The sequence below is a fragment of the Pantherophis guttatus genome, chromosome 1, assembly GCF_059756535.1.
Source record: "Pantherophis guttatus breed Tessera chromosome 1, ASM5975653v1, whole genome shotgun sequence".
Classification (NCBI taxonomy): domain Eukaryota; kingdom Metazoa; phylum Chordata; class Lepidosauria; order Squamata; family Colubridae; genus Pantherophis; species Pantherophis guttatus.
The window spans coordinates 262069248-262090452 of record NC_142063.1 but is presented as its reverse complement, the minus strand read 5'-3'; the positions used below and the strand labels follow the sequence as shown (position 1 = coordinate 262090452).

The window sequence follows — 21205 nt, the reverse complement described above, 5'->3', positions numbered from 1 at the left end:
GGAACAACATTGATAGCGATCAAATCTAAAAGTTAATATGGTAGAACTAATTACATGGTTCTTTGCAACTCTAGCAATTACAGGTTGTCCTCGACTTATGACCACAACTGAGCCCAAAATTTATGTTGCTAAGTGAGACATTTGTTAAGTGAGTTTTGCTCCATTGTACAACTTTTCTTGCCATAGTTGTTAAGTGAATCTAGCTTCCCCATTGACTTTGCTTGCCAGAAGGTTGCAGAAGGGGATTACTCAGGACACTTTAACCGTCATAAATATGAGTCAGTTTCCAAGTGTCTCAATTTAGATCACATGACCATGGGGATGCTGAAATGGCTGTAAGTGTGAAAAATGGTCATCAGTCACTTCGAACAGTCACTAAATGAAGGGTTGTAAGTTGAGGACTACCTGTATAATCTTTTCAAGTTTCATAAAGTATTTGTCAGTATCAACAATCATACCTGCTGAGGTTTCTATAAATTTTTCACTTGTTTTCTTCTTTCGCCATTTCCACGGTTTGAAGATTTTACCAATTGTTGAAAGTTTGCCCTTCCTCTTAAAAGGAGGAGTTTGAGATCCCGGATTCGTCCCATCTGAGTTAGCAACTGATACTTTGTCAATCCCATCAACTGTATAAACAAAAAACAAATACATATATATACAAAATATATACAATGTATGAAGACCATCCAAGTTTCTGTTTTAAGATTCAATCATTAATTTATAAGGGAAATAAGGCACTCCTTACAGGATAAATTCATGTACTGCATTATAGTATTGGTTGATTATTAAGGGTTTGCTAAACAGTTCACAATTGGCTGATTCCACACATCATACAAAACCATAAACCGAGTAATGCCATCTAGTAACTTAGTTTGACACAAGAGCCCAGGCAGTTTGTGGTGGTGCTAATCTAAGGCCCCTTAAAATTAATTTTAAACATAGTAAACTATAAGAAATACCTAATGTTAAAACTTAATAAGGTATTACATACCCAAACACGCATGAGTGCAGGTAATCCTTCACTTACAACCACAATTGAGCCCAAAACTTCCATTGACAGTTAAGTGAGTTTTGCCTCCGTTTACGACCTTTTTTGACAGTTGTTAAGTGAGTCATGTGGTCGTTAAGTGAATCTGGTTTACCACATTGACTTTGCTTATCGGAAACCGGCTAGAAGATTACAAATGGTGATCACATGACTGCAGAACAGCGAAACTGTCATAAATACATGCCAGCGGTCAAGTGCCCAAATTTTGACCACGTGACCATGGGGTTGCTGCAACAGTTGTTAAGTGTGGCAACCATTTTTTTCACTGCCCTTGTAACTTCAAACGATCATTAAACGAATGGTCATAAGTCAAGGACTACCTGTAATGAATCTTGGCTCACAACCAGAAAATATAGCAGCAAATGCAGAAGCAGCAGGTTAAAATATCAGATTTATACATACATACATACATACATACATACATACATACATACATACTATAATGTTTAAAACTAATGTGTTAATGTTCAAGTCAACACCATATAATAACTTCAGCATTAATATTTATCTTACTGTTTAAAACAAGTACATGCACAAACTGAAAAATATTCTCACGTGAGAATAGCACATCACTACTCCATTGTGAAAAATTGCTTATTTATCTAATATAGAACCCTAGAATTAAGGAAATGGAAAGATTTATGTAACTAGGCCACCAAGTCCCTTGCTCACTGCTAAAATCTTTAAGTTCAAGAGTTTACTTTAACTTGAAATTCACATTCTACTATTTTCCAGATTTTCACAGCATGAGTAATTATTCCATGAAACCTAAACTTACTGTTAATGATGCACATACTTATTTTTCATTATTTGTGGAACACCTCGCCTTCAAAATATGTGGGTGCTCCATCACTGGAGGCTTTTAAGAAGAAACTGGACAGCCATTTGTCTGAAATGGTATAGGGCCGTGATGGCGAACCTATGGCACGCGTGCCACCTGTGGCCATATCGGTGGGCATGCAAGCTCAGCTCTGGTGCATATGTGCACGCCGCCCAGCTGATTTTTGGACCTTCTGGGCCCACCAGAAGTAGGGAAACAGGTTGTTTCCTGCCTCCGGAGGGCCTGGAGGGGTGGGGAAGGCCCATTTTTTGCTCTCCCCAGGCTCCACAGCCTCTCTAAGAGCTTGGGGAGGGCAGAAACGGCCTTCCCTACCCACCCCCCTGGAGGCCACAAATGGCCTCCGGAGGGCCTCCAGCAGGGTGGAAAAAGCTATTTTCGCCCTCCCCAGGCTCCTAGAAAGGCTCTGGAGCTTGGAGAGAGCAAAAAACGGGCCTACTGGGCCCACCATGCCAAAAGCGGGGGTTGTATGCGGGGTCACGTGCACATGCACCGGGGATGGGGCGCATAGAAATATGGGTATGGGGATGTGCACGTGCAACACCCCCCGCTTTCTCCACTTTTGGCACGCAATGGCAAAAAGGTTAGCCATCGCTGGTATAGGGTCTCCTTCCAACTCTGATATTCTATGTTCCAAAAATTCATATAGATTATCTACATCATAGTTGAAGGATTGCCATGGTGGCGCAGTGGTAATGAACCACAGTGGCACAGTGTTTAGAGTGCAGTACTGTAGACTACTTCTGCTGATCACCCTTCCGAGGTTGGTAAAATGAGGACCCAGATTGTTGGGGGCAAATATCCTGACTCTGTAAACTGCTTAGAGAGGGCTGTAAAGCACTATGAAGCCGTATATAAGTCTAAGTGCTATTGTTACTGCTTTAATTTCTATTCATGGTAATTGGTATACATAGTCTTGTGTTCTTTGTGTTTAAGGTTTTATAGATTAAGGTAATTTAAGGTAACTTAATTTAAGGTAATTCTGTTCATTCCCAGCCCATGATGAGTCACAAATACCATGTTTCCCCGAAAATAAGACCCTGTCTTATATTTTTTTGAACCCCAAAATAAGCACCTGGCCTTATTTTCGGGGAGGTCTTATTATTTTGGGGTGCATGGAAGAAACCAGAGGAAATGGCGGGGACCGGCTGCTCATGCATTTAAATATTTTCGGGGAGGGCTTATTTTAGTGCATGTGCTCAAAAGCCTGATTGGGCTTATTATCAGGGGATGTCTTATTTTTGGGGAAACAGTGTAGTTGTAAAGAGTCTGACATAAGTCTGCCACAGTCCTTCAGGATAAGGCTGATAAGCACGCACCTTTATCTCCCTTCACACACTGTCAAAGACCTAATTGGCAATTAGCTTTGCAAGGCCACACAGAACACAGAGACAAAACGGAGCTTTAGAATTTAAACCAACCAGCACGAACAAAGTTCCTTCCTGCAAAGGCTCACGTGCCTTTCTCCTCCTTTATGTCTTATGGGAGGGGCCAATCATCTCCAAGCCTTACTCCCGAGTCGCCCCTTTTGTCTTAACTGTTCTTGCCTTCTGGCAGCTCTGCACATGCGCACACTGGGAACAGGCTCCCCCTGTTCTTCTGCCTTGCTGACGGCAGACTCTAGAGGCTCTGGAGTCAGCACATAACTCCCAGATGGCCCTGGCCCCATATTTGCCTCTGATGCAGAGCTCTCGTCCGATCCTTCCCCAGACTCCAGGACTGGCCCATGTTCCTCCCCAGCCTCCTCACTGTCTGACTCTGCTGCCAGCTCCGCAGGCTGCCGGCGGACCACAACAGAACTGTTGTAAGTCAAGAACTATCTGCACTGGATTTTGTTCTAAGCATGGCAAATGCTTTTACAATTATATTAACATTTGTCTTCTAGACCAGGGGTCCCCAACCCCTAGGCCAGGGACCAATACCGATCAATGGCCTGTCAGGAACGGGCCTGTACAGCTGGAGATGAGTGGCAGGCGAGCAAGTAAAGCTTCATCTGTATTTGCAGTCGCTCCCCAGTTCTAACATAACCACCTCAGCTTTACCTGACATCATCAGGCATTAGACTCTCATAGGAACATGAACCCTACTGTAAACTGTGCATGCGAGGGATCTAGATTGCACACTCCTCCTTCCCACCCACACCAGTCCAAGAAATAATTGTCTTCCATAAAACCGATCCCTGGTGCCAAAATGGTTGGGACCACTGTTTTAGACCTCATCATTTTAACTCCCTCCATGATGTGCTTCTCTGTTCTTTATAATCTTCCAATATAAATTTAATAAATAAAAAATGATACAGCAGCTCCGCTTAAAAAAATTACTGATTTATAAATAAAAGCAATTAATCATGTGCGTATTTTTATTATATTTTTTCAGCCTAGGTATAGATTTCCTTAATTTTATTATATTTCTTCAGCTATTAGAGAAACACCAATTTTTAATTCTCTCACCTATCCATTCTTTTGGTTATACTTTGATTTCATACAGTATGCAAGTTCATTAGGAAATAGAAAATTCAGTACATTCTATTTAAAAGACTAGTTCAGATGTCATCCTCCTCCTAAATTAGTTCATTGCAAGATGAAGGCTGTGAAACAATGAACCAGGCAGCTATGGCACTGGTCAGATGTTTTGGGTTGTTTTTTTTTTTAACTTCCCAGAGTCAGCTGCAGAACCTCACTGGGTGGCTTTAGGCTAATCTTTCTCTCAGATTTACCCACTTTACAAGATTGTTGTGGGGAAATGCAGAGCCATAGTACTGTATATGCCACCCTGAACTCCTGGTAGATAGGAAGGGTATATACCTAATAAATCTCTTTCATTTGTCTATTTCCTACTTTGAAGTGGCCCGCGCACACACACAATTAATCTCTAGTTAATAAAACTGTCAAAGAGAAAAAAAGCTATACTCTAAGTATAGCTCAGCACAAGCTTCCATGCAGTTTTCAACATGTCGCTATACAACTGTTAACTTCAGGAAGTTCTTTCATGAGCTAAGCGTTCTGACAGCATTTTAATTAAAGGAAAGGGGGAAAAGCTTGGGTATTAATGTGGGTGGCTGAATAGTAATTTCCAGATGGGGCTGCCAATGCTACAAAATGTTAATTAAGCCTCCTGCTAGAGAAGAGATTAAAAGTGTAGGTAGTTGGGCTTGCAAACGATTCCTGACTTTTGCCTTAATATTGGGAATGTGGGTAGAGAAATGTAATCATAGAGGTAAGCTACCATATATTTACTACTTTTGACCTTGAAATATGCAAGGTTGCCTAAGATTTTTCCAGAGTTCAAAAATTATTTCAGTGTGTCATCCTAACCAGCTTTTAAATGTTTAGTTGTACTTATTCTACCCATAATGATTAATTTCTGAGTTAATCCTGTGGAAAGTTTATGTGGTTTATTTCCATACACGGCCACACAAACTTTGAAATGAAATCTGGGAAATATGTTTGCTTGCCTAGACAGAATTTCTGTATGCAGTACTTCTTGATTGTTTTACAAATGCAATTACATCAATAATGTCACATTTGAAATGCTCTCTGGAATGCAGCTTCATCTTGATTCTCAGAAAGCAGCAAGGTTGTCTGTTAAAGGAAGAAGGCTTGGACATTTTAAATTAAAACAATATGTAACAGCGTAACAGTCCTGTTGTTTCTGCAAAAGTGGAAACTCCATCTTGATTAGAAGCTGTAATTGTATATGCATAGTGTTTGGACTTAAATACTTGTCAACTTTCCATAATCGAAAAAGGGAAATATTTACTGTGTATCTCAATTTATTTTACTTCAGAAGGTGGCAGCACCTTTCTGACCTCGGCTAATTTCAAAACAACAGAACACAGATAAAACTTGTTATTTTGATGGGACACTGCTAGGAAAAAAACTAAAGGTATATATTTTAACTGAGGAGTTAAAAGAAAGCAAGAGCAAACCACTTCTGAAATATCCTGAGAATCATATTATATAGATGTGTCCTTGCAGTCCAACATATCAGAAGGGTAAGAGGAAATAAGATTGTTTCAGATGATGCTAGACTGGCAAGATAGAGATGGCAGGTGCCACGGAAGACTTTTTTTGTGTTTTTAATTTTTTGTTTGTGTGTTCAAGGGAACCATCACACATTAAAGTTTGTCTTTCTTTTTGGATAAATATAATAAATCCTGTGTCAATAAAATTGAGATTAAGTGACCAAACCCAGAAAAGGTATCTTGGAGAGGGGATGAATAAAACAAAATCTGGATGGAATGTCATGTTCAAAATAAGTTTGCTGATTTCAAATATTTGAGATCTAGGATTTATGTAGGACAAGGTTTTATTGCAAGACCATACTTTGAGAAACATGGCGGTTCTGGGAAATTTGTGACAGTTGGTATGTAAGCACATAATGTTCTTCACACATTTGTATGCCCAGTTATTGCTAGGATGCATCCTGTGAGAGAAGATTTTAGATTTGTGAAGTGGCACTGTGCCCAAATTCTTTAAGAATCTTTTTTTTACAAGTTGTCTTTAAACTCTCATCCTTCACTGAGCATTTGCATAAGTCTGAAAAGCATGCTAAATAAAAGATAAGGGGCTGTTCAACTACAAACTACTGTACCTTTCACAAAATACCTTGCCAAACTTAAGCTTCCCTTCATCTTAGTTGGGAATGAGATCTTCTTTTCCCATCAGCTGAACTCTTTGGACCCAGAAGCTTTTTGTTCATGGACTATAAAGATGCATATAGTTTATCACTAAAATAGCAACGAATAGTCCTCTCTTCTGAAAGTAGGAGTCTTCCCAATCGGACAGTCCTTAACTTACAAACACAATCAGAACAAGAATATTCCTTAAGCAATGTAGCTGTTAAGTGATTTGCACCCAAATTTATGAGCTTTTTTGCTGTGGTGGTGAAGTGAACTTGGCATTCCCCAGACTTTGCTTGTTTGAAGGTAGCTGGGAAGGTCAGAATGGCGTGACCCTGGGACACTGTAACCCAGGACTCTGTAACTATCATAGATGGATGCCAGTTGACAAATACCCAAATGTTGATCATATAACCATGGATATGCTGCAAGGATAGCAAGTGAAAGGGCTGGTCTTAAGTCACTTTTTCAGTGCCATTTTAATGGTCATTAAATGAATAGCTATAAGTCAAGGTCTGTCTTTAATATGTACAAAGATTTGTATACGAGCTGGGTTCAAGAGTCTCTGGAAGATTTGTATATTCACAGGGTCATCTGCAGAGGAGGTGACAAAGAGTCAACCATAGGCCCACTAGAACCAACTTGACTTTTATGATTACTACCCTCCACAATTGTCCAAGCAAGGCTTTTCTGTTCCAGGCAACTGTTGGCTCTTCTTTGCCATACCAATATGACTTTAAGTATTTTAATACTTCAGTGGAATTAAGAGTCTGACCCTGAAGTCACTGCCATTCCAGAACTTTAAAGGTCAACTGAACAAGGTACCAGGATGTTCCCATATGACACAGTTTAAAACTAATTATTGATAGGAAAGACTATAGTATTGTATTTAAGAAAGTTTTAAGTACGATATAGATTTGGAGGAGATCTCACTGTAAAAACATCTGCTTTCCAGGTATTATTAGAGTTCAGATTTACTGGAAGCAGAGGCTTTTCTCATTCATTTCCTGCAACTTGACATCAATTTGTCACATTATAAATACTTAAAATCTCATTCGCAGAATCTATCAGCGCCAAGAAATAGCTCTGTTGCAGTCTATGACAGCCAGCCCATTGATTAACTCAAACCAGGCTTACAAATGCCATATGCAGCAGTATCTCATATAGTCAAATACTAGTTAAGTAGTGAAGCCTACAGACATCGCAAATGCCTCACACTAAAAGTGTGAAGCAATGAAGAGTTCACAACTATTGATGTCAATGAGCCTGTAGGGCACCCGATGCCCAGCCCTTTTCAAGCCAATGACACCCAAACTTAATACAACCAGGACAAGCAAGGTAATGAGGCTAGGATAAAAACTAAATTGGATTAAGTTGAAATTAAGTATAATTAATTTAATGAAATGCGTAAGATTAATCACTATGTACTAATATTTTTTTCCTAACACGCTAAAATCATAATTCAGTGACATTTATTGAGAGAGGCCAACTGGCCTCATAAAGCTCTGGTCTATGTCTATGAATGGCAATTAAGCAGGTCCATCATAGTCTCAGACAGTAAGTCTCTGAATAAGGGCGTTGTCTTACCTGAACGCCCGTTCTGGGGACCGATGTGACAGCGGTCAGGAGAGGGTTAACCACCCTAATCTGGCACAGATCGAGTCAGGAAGTTAACTCCTCCTCCTGCTGCTCCTCCAGCTTTCAGACGAGGAATGTGAAGTGATGTCCTGACGACGCATTAGCCACCTGAAAGAGAACAAATACACAACAGGAGTGCTCCCAGCCGAGACGGACCGGCGGAAGGAAGGGTGGGGCTGACCGCTGTCACATCGGTCCCCAGAACGGGCGTTCAGGTAAGACAACGCCCTTTCTAGGGAAGCGATTGTGACAGCGGTCAGGAGAGGGACGTGCCAAAGCCCGTGACCTACTGGGAGGGATCCGCCCGGGACGTGGAGGCCTGGTCCGCACAGACCTGTTGAAGAACCCGGCGCCCAAAGGCAGCCTCCGCCGACGCAAAACTATCTATCCGATAATGGCGGATGAAAGGCGTGGGAGACGCCCAAGTTGCGGCCCGGCATACCTCCAGCAGAGAGGCCTGGGTGGCCCACGCTGCCGAGGTAGCCGCACTGCGTGTGGAATGAGCAGTGATGCGACGAGGAATAGGAAGAGACAGAGTCTCGTAGGAAGAAGCAATAGTGGCGCGAAGCCAACGACCTACAGTGTGAGAGGATACCTTTAGACCCAGGGTGGAAGGTTGAAAGGAGACAAAAAGAGCCTCCGACCTGCGGAACGAGGACGTTCGGCGGATATAAATGCGTAGGGCTCGACGAACATCCAGTAAGTGCCAAACCCGTTCCCGTGGATGAGACGGGTGAGGACAAAAGTCTGGGAGAACCAGTTCCTGGGACCGATGGAATAGAGAGTTAACCTTAGGGAGAAAGGTGGGGTCCAAACGAAGGACCACCCTGTCGGGGTGGAAAACGCAAAGGTCAGCTCTAGTGGAAAGGGCTGCCAGTTCCGAGATCCGCCTAGCGGACGTAATGGCAACCAAGAAGGACACCTTATAGGATAGGAACCGCAGCCCCACGGTACGGAGAGGCTCAAAGGGGGCCCGGGTGAGAGCGTCTAACACCTTAGGGAGGTCCCAGGTGGGGTAACGATGTACGGGTGGAGGACGGGAATTGGAAGCACCCCTGAGGAACAGCCTTATCAAAGGACGATGAGCCAGGGAGTGTCGGGCACCCAAACAGAGTATAGAGGATAAAGCAGCTACTTGCCTGCGTAAAGTGTTGGGGGAGAGACCCGCGTCCAGCCCTCTTTGAAGAAAAACGAGTACCTGTTCCGTAGAGGCCAGTTTCGGATCCAGCCCTTTCGAGGTACACCACCCAGCGAAGGAACGCCAAGTAGCCCCGTAGATACGGATCGTGGCCGGGCGACGAGCCGTCAGAATGGTGTCGACCACGTCGGCGGGAAGATGACGGTCCCTCAGGAGCTGGCGCTCAACCGCCAAGCGGTTAGCTGAAACCAGGCCGCGTCCGGATGGTGAAGTGCGCCCTGCCGGAGGATGACGTCGGCCGGGGGAAGACGCCAAGGAGGAAGGACCGACAGAGCCTGGAGGTCGGCAAACCAGGGCCGGCGGGGCCAATGTGGAGCGACGAGGATCAGGTCCGCCTGCTCTTCCAGGAGTTTCCGGATAACCCTGGATAGAAGGGGAAGGGGAGGAAAGGCATAGAGAAGGCCTTTGGGCCACCTGCTCAGGAGAGCGTCCGTGGAGTCCGCCATCGGGTCCGGAAACCTGGAGAAGAAGCGGTCCGTCTGACGGTTGGTCCTCGTCGCAAACAAGTCCACCACAGGAACGCCGAACCGTTGTGTGATTCTCCGGAACAGGGCCGGGTCGAGCTGCCATTCGCCGTGGTCCACCGTCGATCGGCTCAGCCAGTCTGCCTGAGTGTTGCTCAGGCCCGATATGTGGGAAGCCCGGAGTGACCTCAGGTTGGCCTCTGCCCAGGCTCCCAGGCGCTCCGCCTCCTCCATCAGGGAGTGAGACCGTGTTCCCCCCAGGCGGTTGACGTGGGCCTTGGCGGCCACGTTGTCCGTTCGGACAATGACATGTCTGTCCCTTACCATTTCCTTGAATACCCGGAGGGCCAGGTGGATGGCCCGGAGCTCTAGCCAGTTTATGTTGTGGCTTTTGTCCCTTGGAGACCAAAGCCCTTGTGCTAGGTGGCCCTGGATATGGGCCCCCCAGCCAGAGAGGCTGGCATCCGTAGTCAGAATGACTGGGTTGGGCTCCCTGAACTCCCTCCCCTTGGACAGGGCCCCTGAAGACCACCAGCGGAGGGACTGAATGACAGGAGAGTTAAGGTGAACAATCATATTGGAAGCCGAATTCCGGGACTTCTGGTACGGGAGAAGAAACCACTGCAGGGCCCTGCAGTGGAGACGGGCCCACGGAACGATGCCAATGCATGAAACCATCTTTCCCAGGAGTTGAGAGAGGGTTGCCAGGGAGACCGGCGTCCCCTGGGCAACCGAGCTGACCAGAGACCGCAAGCTGGACAGCCGCTCCTCGGAAAGGTAGACCCTGCTCTCGACCGTATCGATGATAGTCCCAAGGTGTTGTATGCGGGTCGTAGGTACCAGGTGACTCTTGGCCCGATTAATAGAGAAACCATGAGTCTCCAGGACCTGGAGGGTGGCGTCCAGATCCTGACGTGCCAGCGCCTCCGAGTTCGAGAGGATGAGAAGATCGTCTAGGTAACACTGGATCCGAATTGGTCGAGCTCGAAGGTGCGCCGCAAGAGCGGCCATTATTTTAGTAAAGACCCGTGGGGCCGATGAAAGGCCGAATGGAAGGGCACGGTACTGGTAATGCCGACCCGCATGACAAAACCGGAGAAATTTGACGTACGCCGGATGAATGGGGACATGAAGATAGGCCTCCGTCAGATCGACTGACGTGAGGAAGTCCCCAACTCTAATGCCTTCCAGGATGGAAGAGAGAGACTGCATCTTGAACCGCCGGTAGACGACCCAGCGGTTCAAGGACTTGAGGTCCAGAATGGCTCTCCAGCCTCCCGAGGATTTCTGAACGACGAACAGGCGAGAGTAAAAACCTTGTCCGTGCTGCTCCTGTGGCACCGGCTCGATGGCCTGGATATCAAGAAGGTGTTTGACGGCCGATGCCAGAAGGAGCCGTTTCCGCCGATCCCGGGAAGAGGGGCATCGGAGAAACCTGTCGGGGGGAGTGGAGAGAAATTCGAGGGAGAGGCCCCACCTAACCGTCTCCCGGACCCAAGCGTCCGCAGACGAAACCTCCCATTGGCTGGCAAAGAGAGCCAGGCGGCCCCCAATGGGAAGATTGGACATGCAGCTAACGGGACCTGCGGAAGGGCCGTCCGCGGCCCCCGCGGGAGTGGCGTCTGGAGAATCCCCTCTGGGGCTGGAATCCTTGGCGATCAGGAGGCCGGGATCGTGGTGGGAATGCCCTAGGAGACCGCCCCCCTGGGAAGGGATTGTCAAATGGGCGAAAGGAACGCCGGTACTCTGATCTTCTAGAAACACTAGGAAGGATACGTTTCTTGTCCCTTGTTTCTATCAAGAGGGGTTCCAACGGGGCCCCGAAGAGGGAGGGGCCCTCAAAGGGGGACGAGGCGAGTCGCCACTTCGATCTGGCGTCCGCTTGCCAATTGCGGAGCCAGAAAAGGCGCCGGCCAGTAACCGAGGCACCAATAGATTTAGCCGCAAAGCGAGACGCGTTGAGCGTCGCGTCCGCGGAGAATTCCAAAGCGGCCAAGATTTTGTTCAGATCTTGATGGGTCCTGGTATCCGACACTGGAAGCCTATCCTGTAATTGTCGGATCCATAGAATAGATGCCCTATTAAAAAAGGATGAAGCCATGGCAGATTTAGCTGCCCAGGCTGAGGCTAGATGGGATTTCACCAGAGACTGCTCTAGTCGTTTATCCTCCGGACGGAGGTTGTCCTCAGGGGGACCAGTAACATTAGCTTGGGCCGTAAGAGCCGCTACTGGAGGGTCAACTGTGGGGACCTGCAGAAGTGATGATAATTCAGGGGCCAGGTTGTAGAAGCGCCGGTCTAGTTGATTAGGGTTAGGCCCCGATGAAGGAGCCGACCATTGCTTCTTCAGTACGTCTTTAAATAATCTGGGCCCTGGAATTTCTTCAGTTTCAATTTCTGGAACCTCAAATAGTGGCAAGGGGGTCCCTGTGTCGCCCCCTGAAGAGGAAGGGGCAGGGGAATTCCCCAGGCGGGTGGTCAATTTAGCCTTATGCAATAATGACCTAAAAAGTTGGGGCTTAAATAGTCCAATGAAGGACGGTTGATCAGGTGCTAAGTCCTCATCTTCTGACAGATCCCTGTCTCTACCATCCTCCTCAGTAACGGACGGGTGCTCGGACGAAGCCATAGATGGAGCATGTCCCCCCCCTGCAGTTTGGCCCTCCTCCAAAAGAGAACCTTCTAGGTCAGCCCTGGAGCAGTCTGAGCCTGCCACCCAGGAAGAGGTTCCGCGTCGTAATTCGGCCTGTACCCCCTTTTGTATAGCAGCCTGCATGAAACTAAGGAATTCTGGAGCCATGGTGAAGTTTGCTGGAACGTTCCCACCCCCGGGTTTTGAATCGTTCCTAGGAGTAGAAGAGGCAGCAGCCTGTTCTTGAGCGGGGGTGACGTCAGATTGGGGCCCAAAGAGGGCCTCACAAATATCCCCTTGCAACGGAGGAAGGGAGTGGTTGCCATCAGGTGATAAGGGCTGCGAGGCCTGAAGATGTTCCCCAGGGGGCGCAGGGGGGGAGGGTTGGGGAGCCAAGGGAGATTGAACGGGTATAGGCCCAGGCAGGGCCGGGGCATCTCTGATTGAGGCCTCCCTCATGGCCTTCTGGATAGAACGCTCGATTGCCTGGTGCAAACGCAGTTCTTCCTTGGCTTTGTCTGCAGCCTTCTTATCCTCTCTAGAGGAACGAGTCTTTTTGGGCTTCTTGGAAGGCCCAGCCGAAGAAGGCCCGGCCTCAGGATCATCGGAGGCCTGGCGTTTGGAGGCTTTAGGAGCGCGAGAGGCCATGTTCGAATTTAGGCCTCAATGGCCACGAGGCTATGACAAAATGGCGCTGGAGGGCGCTCAAATGGCGGCTGCAAAGTCACACCAATAGCCTTCTAATAATGGCTTCAGAGGGCGCTCAAATGGCGGCTGCAAAAGTCTCACCAAATAGCCTTCAAACAACCGGAGGGAAAAACCCCTCCCACGTTCGGTTCCGAGTAAGCCACTCAGCCCAGGTACAATCCGGCGCCCAAGTACTATACCGTAATCTTCGCTCCAGGGATCAGTCCAACCTGGAACTGACAGTCGCCCCGCGGCAAGCGCGAATGGGTCTCCAAGAGCGGCGAGGCTTCAACAAGGAACGAAGCAGCTAATTGAATGAGCGGCTGAGAAAAGCGGCAGAGGAATTACGGTGCCGCGAGGTGCCTTCGGAAAAGCGGGGAAAAGCCCCGCTCGTCGGAATCAAGCTGCCGATAGATCTGCTGCCGCCAAGCAGTTAGGGACCTGCAACTCAGAGAGGAGGTTCCCCTCGGCGGATTTGGGCGTGAGCCGTGCTCGCCGGCAATGGGAGAGGCGCAACGAAAAAACCTCAATCCCACATGACCGCAAGCGGTCCCAGTGGAGAGAGCTGAATTTCTCTCCGCTGTCTGCACCTCAAATTCTTATTTCCAATCACAAACAAAGACCAACGGTCAGGAGAAGTGGCTAAGGCGTCCGATCCTGCACAGATCGAGTCAGAAAGCTGGAGGAGCAGCAGGAGGAGGAGTTAACTTCCTGACTCGATCTGTGCCAGATTAGGGTGGTTAACCCTCTCCTGACCGCTGTCACAATCGCTTCCCTAGAATGAACCAAGTCACTGCATTTAGAGACAAATGAGTGCAGGAAGATCAGCTGCTGGGAGCAGGAGGAAGGAGAGAACCTGCTGCCATCACGTCTCCATTTATGTGCTCACTAAAGGCATTTAGCCAGCTGCTGCTGGCAGCAGGCTACTAGAGTATATGGCTTTGTTAGTCTAATACAATAGAGGTCTTCTTAATCCACAACAAATTGTGTTTGTATTATTTGATATGCATACATGCTCTCAAGGCACAGTTACACATATCCTGATGCACACCAAGCAACTTAATAGATAGAGAATTGTTGGCAATTTGCAGTGGTGGGATGCTGCCGGTTTAACAACCGGTTCGGTGATCACGTGATTTGCGCGCATGCAGAGTTTTACAAATACTAACCTTTTGTGTTACCACTTGGAAGTAACACAGCTGAGGTGCTCTGCCATGCCAATCAGCTGAGAAAATAAAGGTAAGTAAAGCTCAGGGGCGGGCCAACCTGATCGTCGGAGTGAACCGCTTCGCTCCCAGCTGATCGTTGGAGCTACCGCTTCGCTCAAACCAGTAGAATCCCACCCCTGATAATTTGTTTATTTAGTACATTTGAATCTTGTCACATTCCCACTGAGCTCTCCCCAGTGTCCCAAATGTAGAACTAGTCTCTGCAGTACTCTTGGCAGGATTTTTGGAAATGGGTTGCCATTTTCTTCTTTCTAGGGCTGAGAAAGAGGGACTGGCCTAAGGTAAGACTGGAACTCAAGATATCATAATGCCTTTAATCAGTACATCAGATTGACTGTCAGAAACATGAAAAGATCAGAGTTAATAAAATTCAAGGGGAAAAAAACTCTTTCACCAACCAAAGTCAAAACAATCCAGAAACAATCCTCTAAAATATATGCTAAGCCCCAAACACTCTCTGAAAATGTTCCATCTTTAATTCATGAAAATGGAAGGTTGAAGTTTGGGTTAATCTAACTTCCAGTGGCAGGTCATTGAAGAGGACTGGTGCTGTTACAGCCAAGCAGCGCGTCTTTGCCTTTGTCTCCCTCACCTTCCAAAGTGGTGCATGTTAGATATAATAATATATCATGACACATAATTAAGTGCATAATAGTCGTTTTCATCCATGCCAGGGTTTTCAATCAAAAAGGTATTCATGTCAAGAAATACAAATTTAAATTATAAAATGAGTACTTAACCCTCAAATTTTAAATATTTATTTATAAAATTTATCTTGCTGTCTATTTGTACATGGCGACTCAACAGGACATAAAAGCACAATATAAAAGAAATAAAAATAATAAAAAGTAAAAAATAATAAAATAATAACCCACACCCACCCAGGGACAATACACATTCAAACCGGTCATTTAATGGGCTCCATCCTGCTCTGGGTTCCCTAAGTCTGCTGGCAGAACATCTTCAGGGCCTTCCGAAAGAGTGTTAGAGTGGGGCCAGTCCAGTTTCTGGAGGAATGATATTCCTAGCAGGAGGGAGCCATCACAAAGAAGGCCGTTCTTCTGAGTTCTGCCAGATATACCTCCTTAGGGGATGGGACCTGCAACATTCCTTGCCTCCCCGCTCTAGTGGGTCAGGTAGATGTGACTGGCAAGTGATGGTCTCTCAGATAACCTGGTCTCAAATCATGAAGGGCTTTAAAGGTGACAACCAACACCTTGAATTAGACCTGGAAGCAAATCGGCAACCAATGCAGCTCCTGTAGGAGAGGTGATACATATACATATTGAGGTTTGCACAAAACCATGCGGGCCACTGCATTTTGCTCCACCTGGAACTTCCGGATGCTTTTTAGGGGCAGTCCCATGTAGAGCAGGTTGTAAAACACATGCAAATACAACATTAATTGCCTCAAATATTCTTCCTTTTCATAATTATTGCTATACCAGCCTAAATAAAGTTAAGAAATTGTCAATATATTTTTAAAACAAAAGTAAAGCAGTGGCGAGCAAACATGCAAGGTTCAATTAAATATCTTCAAAAAGATATTTACTAGATATTAAAAAGTTTAGGATCCCCAATATCTGAAATACCTTTGCATTAGAAGGGAGGCACTGTGTGCACATACAGTAAGTGCTGTGGATCAAGAAAAACTCTCTTAGCCCAGCTGGTTCTACTTGATTTGATTCTTACATCATTCTTAAGTAATAATATTGTCTGTTTGGTTTTAGTTTTGCATGTTATGCGAATCCACCCATTGTGGTTTATAAGCCAGTATTTATTTACTATATTATACACACCCAACCAATTGTGGTTTATTTTATAAATCCTGGTGTAAAGTGATAGACACCAGGATTAAAATCCTAAAAGGGGGACAAATCTCAACTTTAACATATTTGAAGTTAATGCATCAGCTGAGAATACATCATTTTAGTAATTTCGCCTTTACTGATTTTAGATCAGATGTGGAAGAATACAATAAAATATATCAACCATTTCTATGGTAGCCTAATGTAGACCAAGTACATTTTTTCAGTGAAATGGCAAGCAACTTTGCCTCTCAATCATTAGCACAAACTAGTCCATATGCTTATTCAGCCATTTTGTAATTGTATATGAAGCCTGTCTGATTTCTTACTGATTCTGCCCACTCAATAACAGATTCCAATTTGTATTACCTTTATGTAAGATGTTCTTCAGGACCAAAATTGGATTTAATGTGTAAATCCAGGGGTGAAATCCAGCAGGTTCCGACAGGTTCTGGAGAACCGGTAGCAGAAATTTTGAGTAGTTCGGACAACCAGTAGCGGAAATTTTGAGTAGTTCGGACAACCGGCAAATACCACCTCTGGCTGGCCCCAGAGTGGAGTGGAAATGGAGATTTTGCAATATCCTTCTCCTGGAGTGGGGTGGGAATGGAGATTTTGCAGTATCATTCCCCTGCCACACCCACTAAGCCATGCCCACAGAACCAGAGGAAGTACAGTATAATAACCATCTGCCCCAAATTTCAATTTGCTAATTTGAAAATTGAAAATGATATATTAAAACGGATAAGGTTGTGGTGCGATTTCAAAATCAAGAATGCTTTTTGATTACAAACAAGTAGGATCTCACCAAAGATAAGAACTGATGAACAATCCTTTGCTGACAAACACTCTCACTAGAAAGCCACGGGTGTTAAACTAAATATAATTTTTATTATGTATCACATTTCAACTTCTGGCAAACAGCTGTTTCATCGAATGCTTCAAGTGTAGAACTAACAATGGAGAATTATGAAATAAAAGGATGGAGAATACTCCACACAAGCCTTCTCAGTTATATACTTTATCCAATGTGTTTATAAAAAATAATCACACTGAAAAGTAAACGCTGGAAACTATAAAGAAGTTCAGCTATATTTTAAAAGCTTAAAAACTCAGAAATATTACGTTCCTGACCAGTCAGTCTGAATAATGACCCCTCTGTTGACATTATAAACTGTAATTGCATGTATCAGGTAACAGGAAAGACTTAATTTATGGAGTTTTAAAGTCATAATTTTATATGATTTAGATTATAATCATTCATGGATTGCAGCCAAGCAACTCTGTAAATGGCCTTCTTTCCCTCACTCCTCTCCCTCCCAGCCAGCCGTCACAAACTGTCAGAAGGAATAGCAATTCATGAAGTGTCAAGTACACAATTTTTAGCTCAAAAATACCACTTCTCTGTTTAAACAGCGAAAGTACATCACTGACATTGCCACCACCTACCTAAAATACACAGATGATAAAGCACATCATCATTTCTTAGCAGTCTCTATAAATAAGAACAAATTCATAGAATAAATGTTTAGGTAGCAAGAAAGAATTATATGCCATACGCAGCACAAAACATCATTTATTTACTGTAATTAAGCCTTGTCTACAGTCTACAAGAACAAAGAATTTACTTTGGTATACTAATATTAGAAAACTTAATCTGGGTTCAGCACTCTTAAATATGTCAGCATACTGTATATACCTCCTATTTAGGGTATAGGCAAGATTGTATTAGTTTGCACAGAAAAGTATGTGCATAGTTGGAATAAAGCTGGGCTCCAATTGCACTTGTGGCACACTTGCTAAAATGTGCTGACTGTTCCTCACCTTACCAACAACAAGGAACACTCTTTCTTGGCACTATGAAATATTTGGGATTATTTAAACTGAAAAATCTTAAAAAATCCTGGCAGAACCCAATAAGCAGTGTTACCCTTCTAATAAGATAAGAATCACAGCCCCGAATATCTCTCCCCTAATTTTCAGGCCCCACTCCCGAACACTGTTAATTTCAGGACTGATTTTATTCATGAAAATATATATGTATATCTTTTTGATTTTAGCTCTCCAACTCCAGAATGACTTTGGGTGGCTCATGATATAAAACAGAACACAAATACAGTAAGAAAACAGCAGTGGCAGTCTAGATATCAACACACCAACGCACCACATACACACTAAATTTTTTTACTACTGGTTCTGTGGGTGTGGCTTATTTTGTGGGTGTGGCTTGATGGTCATGTGACAATTATTTAGGATTTAGCAGAGGTACTGATCTACTAAGCTTTTAACTGCTTACAGAGCTGTACCGATCTACCTATTTATTTTTGCAGGCACTGATCTACTCATGTATTTTTGCAGACACTGGTCTACCCATTTATTTTTGCAGGCACTGGTCTACTCATTTGTTTTCTTTTAACATTGATCAACTGTAGGGCGGCCCTTTGAAGCCCCGCGGCAAGAGTTTAAGCAGGTTTTTGCCCTCTAGCCATCAACTGGGACTCAGGAGGCAGCAATAGATTGGTGGGGCCAAATAAAAGGTGGGGCCAAATAAAAGGTAAAAATAACATGGGGGGGGGGGCAGAACCGGTTCAGTGACATCAGATCGTCACCGCTACCGGCTCGGCGGAACTGGGCCGAACTGGGAGGAACCCACCACTGCAACACACACACACACAAACACACAGACACAGAGACCTCTCTAATGGGGGTGGGGGCTGGGGTTCTATCCACCCTATCAAAGGCCTGGAAGAACAGCCAGCTCTTTTAAGGTTATCTGAATATCATCAGACTTGGAGCTGTCCAGATTGGGGGAAGGGAGGAGGGGAAGTAGGGGAGAGAATCTCATTCCAGAGGGCAGGGACCATGGCAAAGGAGGACCATTTTATAAATTCCAAAAGATAACCCAGTTTAATGTGATTGTTACTTAGTTTGGTAATGAAACGTCTGCAAGAAAACAACCAAGCTCAGAATTCACCAAGGGCCCCACTGTTTAATCAAGGGAACCCAGAGTACGTCCACTCTGTCAGCTCTATTTAGCCAGGTAGAAACTACAGGATATCGGTGGTTCCTCAACTAATTGGCCCCAAGGCGATTTTTCAACTCCTCTTTCACAATAATAATAGCAATAGCACTTAGACTTATATACCACTTTACAGTGCTTTACAGCCCCCTCAAAGAAAATATTTTCTGTTATAAGTCTTAGGAATGCAATTTTGTTCATGATAAGCTCTAATACAGAACAATTAAAACTATGATTGGTTTAATTTGCGGATTAATACTTTGTAGGGTTGGTTGATTTCATTGAGAGCCACTTTTGATCTATGTAGGCTGAGACAGACAGTCCTAAGTCAATGTTGATACTGTACTTTTGCATTTCACTGTAATAAGAAATGAAAGAGAAAAAATATTGAATTAAAATATCAAAACTAAATCCTGTTTTAATGTGCAATATAAATTCATCCAGCAGAATGATTCTTTGCAAGCTATTTGAGAACCATAGGAAAATAAGATGTGGAAGGAATATTAAGTAGATTTACCACCTTGAGATACTTATAAATGTAATAAAGGTGGGGTAAACATCTAATAAATACCATGTTTCCCCAAAAATAGGACATGTCCCAAAAATAAGGCCAAGCCTGATTTTTGGGGTGGGTGTATAGACGCCCTCCCCCCAAAATAAGCACCAGTGAAGGGTTGGGCGTGGCCAGCACAAGAGACAGCCCTTCCCTTCCCCGTCAGCTAATGGCAGCTGGGCCCCTTAATTGTGACCCGCAGATCAGCTGAGCTGATCGGGAGCTGCCTCTCATTCTCTTTCCCCCTAGTGTTCTTGGCGCTCACCCACCTCCCATCCATTCATCCCCCTCACCTGTAAACTCCTGCCCCACTCGCAAGAGAGCAGCCACCTGGCTCTTCTTGCCACATTGTGCCCATCCAGCATTGAGGATGGCTTCCCCTACGGCTGGAAACGGAGAAGACACTGGTCGGGCCAGCTGCCTGCTGCCAAGTCTTCTGGCAGCCGGAGCGGAGAGTCTTCCAGCAGTCAGGGCAGAGAGGCGGCGAAGGGAGCTGCAGCCCCACATGGGGAGACCGCGCCACCGCCATCCGAACACTGAGGATGGCTTCCAAAACCAGCCGCCTGCTGTCAAGTCTTTCGGGAGCCGGGGCAGTCACATGGAGTTGGAACCATAGAGCAGGCCGCTTCCCACTCTATGGTTCCAACTCCATGCGGCTGCCCGGAAGACTTAACAACAGGTAGCTGGCCCAACCGGCCTCTTCTTGGATTCCAGCCAGGTTTTGGAAGCCGCAGAGGAAGCCATCCTCAGTGCTCAGATGGCGGCAGCAGCAGCGGCACGGTCTCCCCATGTGGGGCTGCAGCTCCCTTCGCCGCGTCTCTGCCCCGGCTGCCGGAAGACTCTCTGCCCTGGCTGCTGGAAGACTTGGCAGCAGGCAGCTGGCCTGACCAGTGTCTTCTCCGTTTCCAGCGGCTTCCAGTTGGGTACTCACTGACTTCACCCACATTAACATGGTGAGGCCTGGGAGGCGTGCAAGCGGGGAGGGAAGAGGCGCTCACGCGGCTTGGCACCTTCGGGCTGCTTGCATTCCCTCCCATAGGAGGGACAGGGTTTGATGGCGCACGGAGGGAGCCTCTCTCTGCTGGACCCCCCGATAATAAGGTCAAGGCCATATTTTGGCGGTCAAAAGAAAATAAGACCCTGTCTTATTTTCGGGGAAACACAGTAAATAAATGTTCTGCTACACAGACTTGATTTACTCCTCTCTGGGTTATTCTGATAGGATTATAGTCCACAATGATGAAGTGACTGGGAGTAAATTATGCCATCTACTTTCAACTCCAGAAACCTCTACCAAGCATCATAAGCTGAAGTTATGACTATTGCCTGAACTGCAGGGAGAACAAAAAGACTACTTGAATAAAACATGCAAAGATCACTCTATACTGTATTTGCTTTCCAGAGCTCTTTAGGAGGCCAGTTTCTCTTTGAAATTCCTCCCTATTATCTTTGAACATATATTGTTTAATA

The 21205-nt window shown here is 45.4% G+C and overlaps 2 protein-coding genes across 5 annotated transcripts in view; both read right to left on the bottom strand.

Annotated features, from left to right (window-relative positions):
* PHACTR2 (phosphatase and actin regulator 2) overlaps positions 1–21205 on the bottom strand; it is a 66989-nt gene that overhangs the window by 28342 nt on the left and 17442 nt on the right. For all 4 annotated transcript variants that reach the window (XM_034418948.3, XM_034418947.3, XM_087882840.1 and 1 more), the window contains exon 2: positions 459–626. In XM_034418948.3, coding sequence (XP_034274839.1) covers positions 459–626 — 168 coding nt within the window. The remainder of the gene's footprint in view (positions 1–458; positions 627–21205) is intronic.
* LOC148116835 (uncharacterized) lies at positions 11381–13863 on the bottom strand. Its single transcript, XM_087882839.1, has one exon. The coding sequence runs from the start codon at positions 13085–13087 to the stop codon at positions 11381–11383; it is 1707 nt and encodes a 568-aa protein (XP_087738965.1). The 5' UTR covers positions 13088–13863.

Coding starts and splice junctions, on each gene's coding strand:
- LOC148116835 (XM_087882839.1), bottom strand. CDS start 13,087: ATGGCCTCTCGCGCTCCTAAAGCCTCCAAACGCCAGGCCTCCGATGAT.